We start from the raw sequence: 9,228 nt of genomic DNA, 5'->3' as shown, positions 1-9,228 counted from the left end.
TGTGTGTGTTTGTTTTGATTTTTGGTTGAGTGGTGTTTGTTTTTTTTCTTTTTTATTTACTAGTATTCAGACACTTGCCTATAACCGTTTAATAAAACCCCCAAAAGTTGTTATATTCACTGGTTGTGTTTTACTAAAAATGCTCTGCTGATCTACCTAGCAGAGGTGATGACACCCTAACTGTAACTTCAGACCTAAAAGCAGCTCTGTGTGGGCAGGCACACCACACATACATGTATAAATGGAGCCGCTGGCAAGATTTTAACAATTCCATGCACTTTATATTCTCATACATGTTACTGATATTTCTAGACATTTAGAAATCTAAATTTCAAACAATCCAACACAGAGCAAAAACCAGACTGTCTTCAGTTATTTGGTTGACATGTTAACAGTGGCCTTTAAGAAAGAAATGCGATTTTTACGTGCATGCTAAAGGGCACTGTCAACTTAAGTTTAATACTACAAAAATGTTGTAATGATTTTTAAAAACCCCCAATAATAAACAAGTTTTAAAATATGAATAACTCCCTGGCACTTCTGAAACAAACATGTATAAAACTAAAGGTCCCAATAAAATAAAAGTGAACAGATTTTGCTGTTCGATGAGAACAGTGAAAAGAAAGGTGTTATTCCATTTTTCATTGATCCAGGTTATTCTAAATCAACAGGTAAATACAGGTTTTAAATATCATAGTCTGTAAAAGCAGGTTTAAAAAACATCTGTTTGTGAAATATCCAATGTAATTCAAAATTATCTAGAAAGAATATTTGAGAGTCCTTTCCCCACCCCCAATATGCATTTTATTGCAGGCATTTGACAGCGTTTTCTCCCAGCCAGGATCAGTGACTGCTTTCCAGTTGCACGGATTCTTCTCACCCAGCATGAAAAACAAAAACCTTTAAAAAGAGTTTTAAAAGTTACAATGATTATAAAACTACAAAAACTGGTAAGGAAGCAAACTCAGTGTCAATAACATAAAAGATTTTCTATAAAACCCACCAGCTGGCTGGGTTTTAAATTGATAGCGTCCTTTTAATCCTTTCCTACCAAGACTCTTGCTTGCAAAGTGTCTGTTGCCGGAAATGGATATATTAATTTTTAATTCCCAGAAACTGAAATGTGAGCCTTAATCTAGACACTCTCAGGTTCACTCAGTCAACTTCTCAAGAGTAAAAAAAAAAAAAAAAAAAAAAATCAAAGCAACCCTCTTAGAGAGTTTTATTTTCTAGACAATCAAAAAGCTCCAGAATGCTCCAAGATCCACAAATATAGTTAAGTCACTTGTACAAATAAGGTTCCGTTTATAAGAATTTGTCATTTAAACTAGACTAAAGGACTTCAGTTATGAAACTGCCTTACAAAACATCAGTAAATTAAATAACCACATTTGGAAGATTTACAAGGTCTTGCACCAAGAGGCTAAATGCACTACAAATACCAGTGCAGCATGTATTCCTTTAGTGAAATACAGTGCAATTATGTGCAAAAGTACGTTAAAACGTATACTCCTAAACAAAGTCAATTACGCAGAGCTAAGACTTTAAGATATGTAGTCTGCACGGCCTTTAAAAAACTTTGAGAAACAGATTATATTAGAAATAACTTTCCTAAAAACATTATTTTTGAGTCTTCATTAAGCACCATATGAATTTTTTAAAACAGCTACATCATTTTCTCAAAGCTTGTAGAGGCTGAATCTACAGTGGAAGATTTCAGGAAAAACATCCAAAAACTAAATGGAAAGCACAGCAAACAGATTTACATGAACATGGGGTCACAAGAATGTGGATAAACTACATCCTCTTCTAAATACAAAGGTTGAAGGACTCCACTGAAAACAAAGCAGCACAATATGACAGCTCAACAGGAAACATCAATTTTGGTGGTCACTTTCGATGTGGAATGGGAATGGCATCCCCCCCACCCGCACCCCTTACCCAGTGTTACACAGACCTTAACACAGCTCCATTCTCTAGGCACAAGACACACACGAACAATCTCTAAGACCAAAGAAAGCAGGTTGAAGTATAATCGCTGAAGGTCTCTGCAGTCATTCCTGCAGCTCTTATTACATACAGACTTTCGCAAGAGGTTCATTTTTCCCACTCTGAATGGCTTTGCAGTCTCAGAGTTAGCTAGCCCGCACCTCGGCACCACTCAGCCGTGTCAGGACCTAAATCTTATGACATTTTAGTTGTGGCGCACTAGCCAGAATCATGCTCAGCTGATATTCCATGTCTAGTGGCCTCTACCAATATTTACAATGAGGTGGTATCTTCACACTAGAATGACCAGAGATCGGGATGCCTGGTCACTAAATATCACTTTGGATCTCTATTTACATTCTTATCCCACTTCCGTTAGCGAGTTAGTCTCCCAACAGACACCGATATCATGACTCTCTCTTGGGTGTTCTCATATGCAAAAGTCCTTCCTTTATCAGATAAGCAGATACAAAAAAAAATACCCTCCGATGTTGGATGGACTCAACAAAAATAGAGCAGTAGTCCAAAGGACTAGCCCCAGTAGGCTGGAGGTGGCATTCTCAAATGTACCGGCAAGATTTACAAGCCCACGTTTTGCTCAGATTTTCAAAAGACCCAAAACCACAGCAGGATTTTCAAAGGAGCTCAGCTCCAAATCTGGCATCTACGTGAGTTGTCTCTTTGATGGTCTTAATTTAGGTAACTAAAACAGGGGCTATAGAGCCCTGAAGTTTGTAAAAATCTTGTCCCAGTGAGATTTTTCTATGATGATGTGTGTCACTACGATACTGTTCAGCTATTACAAACTCACATTTATAGATGACCTGGAATAGGGACCACTGAAAGCTTATGCAACTTAAGTTACAGAAAATAAACATAGCAAGTGATGCCACTGTCTTCTTGCCAAGGTGGCACTCATCAAGAACTTAGACCAGACCATTGCAAAACACATCTCTTTCCTTTCTGTTATTTTCATGAATCACTAGTGAAGTGATTTGTTTAAGAAGAAGCTTGTTTCTCCTTTCCTCATCCTACTTGATCTGGCAACGGATTCTTAACTGCATTTGTGACATCAGAATCACCTCTCACACGTAAATTGTGACATCACTATAGGCTACAGTTGCACTGTAGGGTGAAGCAGATAGAGAAGCTGAATTGGTCTTTTTCAGTATGTAAAATAAAAGCACGAGGTATGCAAAAAAGAAAAAACCTGATTAAATCACGGGGCTCTTTGTTTTTGAGGTTCCACCTAATGTTTGCCAAGTGTAAAGTCTTTCTTTACCTCAAGAATCACTGTCTCGCTAAGTGGGAGGAACTGCTTGTTCTTTGTCAGCCACGTCTGCCTACAGGCTTCTCATCTAGCACTCACTCCAGCTAAAAGACTCATATACAATTTGCCTTTTCATGAAACACTTATGAACAACATAGTAAAGAAGCATTAACAGTCTTATTTCACAGTATATTTCAGTTTTGTCTCTTCATTAGGAAACAGTAGGTTACCCATAAGCAAACTGGCTTTCTGTTGGTGTTGCATTTTCTTCTAACGCTTCCCAGCTTGATTTTGGATAGCTTATATCAACTTGGTACTGGAAAGGTAAAAAAAATCTCACCTCCTTTGAAAGCCAACCTTCATCTATCCCAGCAAAGAAACATGAGGTTCACACTGAAGTTTAAAAAACAAAAACAGTACTTGGATAAATTCACACAACAACATAAACTATGAGAAGGATCGCCAAAGACTAAAAGAAAATCTGTTAAAAGAGGAAGAAAAGGAATTGCATACAAAGAGGCTAGTAAAATTTTCTGAGATTTCCTACCCAGCTGCTTCAAAAAGGGTATGCAGAGCTCTTTGATATGCTTAGCTCAGATATTTATATTTAACTGCTCCTCGGCTACATCAACTTTGAATCCGGCTATTTCATCTACCAGAATTGGAATTCCCAAGTAACCTGATTGCCAGCTTTTAACTTCTCTTGTAAAAAGCTGAAGAGAATTGGGCAGTTCACTTAGTCTAAACTGAGAGACCAGGACACTAGGCACCAAAATGTGTGCTTGGTATTTCTTAAGCCAAGACTGTCTTAAGCCACTAATGTCTAAACAACATTAAAGACATCTGAAGATCCGTAGTCCGAGCTCTTGAGAGAGGACACACAGTAAAAACAATTGAGAAAGAGAAGCTTGTTCTCTAAATACCTGCAATTACACGTGAAATACATTTGTTCTTACTGTCTATGCTTTCAGCAGCAGCATATTTTTGTTATCCTGGTTTGCCTGCCCTGGTTTCCAGGTCACACCCAGTCTAAGCAAAAACTTAAGGTTTACAATTTAGATAATACTGTCCGAATACAGAAGGATCACAACTGAGTTTAGAAAAGTCCAAGGTAATGGATGGAAACTACATTTCTTTTAATGTAATCTTCAGAGAGAAGATGGTGTCCCTCTCAGATCAGGGATTGAGGACCGTGACAGCATTATTTGAAGAAACCTGTTACCAAAACAACTCAGAGAAGTTCCACCCGCAAAATCAAAACTAGGAGGCAGAGACACCACTGGCAATTGCTCAGGTACAACCTCTGTGAACCCCAGACAGAAGATTCTTCACAGATTTCTAGTGCACAGCACTGAAAACTTAAAAGTATTAAAAATTCCAATTCTCCCCACTCTTCTATTAAAAAATGGAATAATAAAAACCTGCAGTCTCACTAATTGGGCAAATACGCAGTTTTCTGTTGCAGACCAACCACTGTCAGGGAGACACTTTAAACGCTCCCACTCTCCTCTTACTGCTACATAAGTGTTTCTCGGTCTGATAAACTCCTGTGGATTTCCTGCTTGTCATCACCATCGGCATCATCATCATCAGCTGGATCATTCTCCTCTCCAGACTCCACATATATGGGCCAGTCGTTATCAGCATCGCCCTTCTCTTGGCTTTCCGATGAAGGTTCCATTAGGCTGAGGTTAATGGGCATCGAGTCCTCGTGGGTCGTGGTCACGCAAGTGCAGCTGTCACACAAGCCGAAGCGGCGTAATCCTTGAGACAGGCTACTTGTGAACGTTCTCCTGCAGCCTTTACAGATAATCGGCTTGTTTGATCGATGCACCTGAAGTTAAAAATAAAGCATTATGGTAAAAAAAAAAAGGCAATCTGCCTTCTTGCTTTAGCTCTTTCTGGGTGCTGGTTTGCAGCTATTCCTAGAACAGAAAAACATCTACCCTTAAGCTAAAGGGCAGGTGATCCCATCACATTTCCAGCGATAAAGATTTGGGGCTACATAAGCTCTAATGAACCATATATCAGTGGCTAAAGTTATTAGAAAAGTTTATCTCATGTTGGCAACAACCATTTTGTCCAACATATTTTTGGGAACTGCCAAAAACTTTTAAAAATATACTGAGAGATGTAATCTTTCAAACTTACACTTAAAGCATGACTCCGAAGGTGTTCCTGCCGAGTGAACCGTTTCCCACACGTCTCACAGGGGTAGGGCCTCTCACCTGTGTGAGAGCGAATGTGCCGCTTTAGTATTCCTTTCTGTTTAGCCGTGTAGGGACAGAACGGGCATTTGTGAAGCTTGATTGGCACAACTAACACATCACCTTTTGGAGAAAAAACACAATGCGTTAGATCAGGCAGTTCACCCGCGTCAGCTCTGTTGGCTTCTTTAGCCCCCTTGCTGCAAATCTGAGTCAAGATCCTTGCACTTTCCCCTCTTTTTGTATTTGGCTTACCTGGAATTTCTGTAGGGTGTGCAATTTCAGAAGACATTCATGCAGCTGCAGACGATCAAGTCCCTTGAAAATCAGCTTGCCTATACTTACACAGCTGATACTCTAAGGGAGTTGGCTCACAACAGAAAAACAAATTCATTTTATTTTAAGAAGCCCTTTAATCAAGTCCCAAAAATTTGCTTTTAGTGCAGTGGGGTCTCTGCACTATCTCAGCCATAGAAAGTCTCCTACTTTCTTTTTTTTTTTTTTAAGATACCATTAGCATTCAACAGAATTAGAAACTAAAATCTTTAACACAAATTATAGGTAGAAGTAGTGCCATGTTTCCCATATGCTTTTACAACATGCATAAATTTAGATGTGGAGAACCCATCTGAAAATATGAATGCTTGTTTCTACTGCTATTCCGTTTAGCATTCCCTTTCTGTTGGAAATAACAAGATGAAGGACTCCAATACATTTGCTGATGATATTTTACTTTTTCTACAATCAGACTATATGCACACAAGTAATATATAATTTATGAAGTCAGATGCAAAAGAAGAGAATAATATTTGAAGATCACATTTTACATAAACATGGGTATTGACAAGTTTTTCAGGATCAGCCCAAATATGAACTTCCTTTCCAGCACAAAGGCTGAGATGTTATACTAAAAGATTAGTTTTCCCTGTTTCAGGCACTGATTGAAGGAAGTGTTTGTGTATCAAGCTTTGAGCCCTTTAACGGTTACACCAAAGCAGGTGGGGCTGTAGAACCTTCCTTGCACTAAGGCTTGTCCAACCCCGTCTCCGAAAAAGGAATGTCTGGTATTAACGTGTGGCTATCAACTGAAATTCATCTCACCCAATTTTGGACCTTCACAAGGTATTCTTAATACCTTCCGGGTTCTTAGAACTCTGTTTAAAAAAAAAACCAAAACAAAACCAAAACCAAAAAACCCCACCAGTTCTTAGACCTGCCTTGCTTCCAGGCTCTCTAGAGGGGCCTGTGTACCCTCCCATCAGCTGTGAAGGGCACCAGGATGACTGGAACAGATGTGGGCAGTTGAAAGGAAGTGGCATTTATCTCATCTGTCAGCCTGAACGTGTGAGCGTGCCGTTCTTTTATCAAGACTTTGTATTTCTCATTCCTGGCGTCTTGAGAAAATGCTAAGATAGCAGGAGCACTGAAAGCTAAGGAGAGATCTTTCCATTCTACTAAATGCTTACGACGTTCAGTTTTAGCAGAGAAACATAACCAAATACAAGGTTTGGGTTTTTTTTTCCGCACTCCTATTTAAAGCATATCTACCATTAACATTTCTAGTATGTTGTCATAACACCTGATGTTCTCATCAAATTCTAGAAGCATTTCCCTTTTAATGATTCATTAACAGTCTGAAGATTTTAAGAGGAGGGAAAAAGTAAGCCAAGTTTGTGTGTTAGATGCTCTTGCCTTGCTACACATCAAAAACCATAAGCGTGATTTGGTGACAGTGCTCTGTTCTGATAACTTTCGTCTTTTGGTGACTGTAAGACTGGATTTGTGATTTCATCAGATTCCTCATTTTAAAGCAGTGAGAGATATTACTTGGTTTATTGGCTTTAAGATCACATGTGCATGCCTGAGCTGGAAATAACATGAATGTAAGCGTGCTATCTAGAGTAGAATATTCAGTGAAAGATTTCCTCTCTGTTGTCCACACCATTATCGCATTTGTCACATCCCGAACAGCCACGGCACTTGTAGCGCTTGTCAGAGACACCTCCTGTCTTCATAAGGCAGTTTGGATGAGGCAACTTGTGCGCCAACATTACTGTAAGCAGATAAACTGCCCAAATCCTTATTGTCCACTTCAGGAGAAATGCCTACAGACACGACCTTCTTCTTCTCCAGGTCCCTGACATTGCTGCTTGGAGACATTCCTGCCCGCGCCAGTGAGACACCCCAGCAGGCGCTGGGCTGGGGAAAGCAGCAGAACCTCAGGTGATCAGCAGCTGAAAAGCGAGTCTGCTGCTAGATGTAAAAGTCAAGTCTCATCTTTACACAACACCACAGAGTTTAAAGCTTTCAGTGCTCTTAAAGAATTTCTAGGTATCACTCACTACTGAATAAAACTGATTTCTGCCCTTCTGAAGTTCAAAGTAAGTAACAGCAAACAGACTATCATCCAGCAACCGATGAGCTCCAGTGGAATAAGCTACTTCTGCTCCATCACGTTCTACTGCAGATCCCTCTTGTGGCAGCTGAACTTATCTTTTTGATTGCTCTTTCCAACACTAACATTATGAGAGGAAGATTCTTTTTAAAAATTTGCCTGCCATTCAACAAGGTCCCAAATGAAATTGTTTATTAAAGCAGTACCACCAACACCAAGCTCCAGGATCCGTTGCAAAGAGACTGTAAAAGCTCTTAGAAATACTTACCTCCCAAAGGCTGCACTGAATAAATGAGTACAGCTTTCTTTTGAAGTCCAGAACAAGTTTATTTTGCTACGGCATAATATTCAGCAATATATTCCTGAACAAGAACGAGTAACAAAGAAGTCGCAAAACTAAGCGGTTTCCTCCTCAATTACACAGACTACACCCCCCGGAGTCCTCTCACCTGTGTCCTCACCATACCAGTCGCTGTGAATGTCCATCATGGAACTCATGGCTACCCCTGCATCCTCTGGCCTACCCTCAAAGCCCCGGACAAAGTGATGAACCACATCATCCTTTCTCTGAGCTGAGCTGTTGCGCAACAGGGCCTCTAGGAATTGTTTCATGTGATAGTTATTGCAGGCCAGGTCCATCGCCTGCCCGCCGTGCAGCCCCTCTTCCATCTGCTCGAGGGACAACGGAGCCGGGTACTGCGGCAGCCGCTCCCCCACTTCTACCTCGACTTCATCCGAGTCAAACTCTACTTTGGGTTCCACCCCCTTGGGCAGCGAAGAATTAACGTCGTCCGGAGAATCGCTGCTCACGGGGTCTCTGACCACCAGCTCCAGGGGGTGGCAGCTGCTGCACTCCCCGCAGGGAGGATCTCTCTGGCAATCCGAAATCCTCTCCTTTTCCTGCAGGGAAGAGACAGAGGCAGAGCACTGGCTCTTGGAGCTGTACGAGGTGCCCTCTCTCGCGGAGCCAGCGCTCCCGCTATCAGCCTGATAGAAAGCGGCTTCTCTCTCTATTTTCCTGCAAATATCTAAGGATGACCTTATGTACGTTTTGCAGAAATTGACCACGTCGGTCATCTGCAAATAGCTAGCCGCAGACATCACCTCGATAACATTCTCCCCGCAGAGATCTAGCTTCCCGGAGTAAAGGAAATCTAAGATGATGGAGAAGGCCTCCGAGGTGACAATGTCCAGAGAGGCGGTGCTGTGGCGCCCGCTGTCTTGGATGTAGTGAATCAGCAGGGCTCGGAAATACCCGCTGTTGGCGAACAAAATGTTTTTGTGCGCTTTGAAGATCCTCCCCTCCACGATGATGCTGCAGTCGCAGAAGAAGTCCCTCTTGCGCTGCTCGTTCAGCTCTCCCAGCA

At 41.0% G+C, this 9,228-nt stretch overlaps 1 protein-coding gene across 1 annotated transcript; it reads right to left on the bottom strand.

Moving 5' to 3' along the window:
- Positions 1-4,775: 4,775 nt before the first annotated feature.
- Positions 4,776-9,223, bottom strand: ZBTB8B (zinc finger and BTB domain containing 8B; the record flags this gene model as incomplete). The annotated part of the gene is made up of 3 exons (XM_009882781.1): positions 4,776-5,093; positions 5,411-5,589; positions 8,311-9,223. Coding segments are annotated over 3 exons (1,410 nt in total), but the record flags the coding sequence as incomplete, so codon positions are not given.
- Positions 9,224-9,228: the final 5 nt, after the last annotated feature.

Source organism: Charadrius vociferus, unplaced genomic scaffold, assembly GCF_000708025.1.
Source record: "Charadrius vociferus isolate BGI_N301 unplaced genomic scaffold, ASM70802v2 scaffold783, whole genome shotgun sequence".
Classification (NCBI taxonomy): Eukaryota; Metazoa; Chordata; class Aves; order Charadriiformes; family Charadriidae; genus Charadrius; species Charadrius vociferus.
Note: the sequence above shows the minus strand (reverse complement) of the source record. Positions and strands in the feature narration are given on the sequence as shown.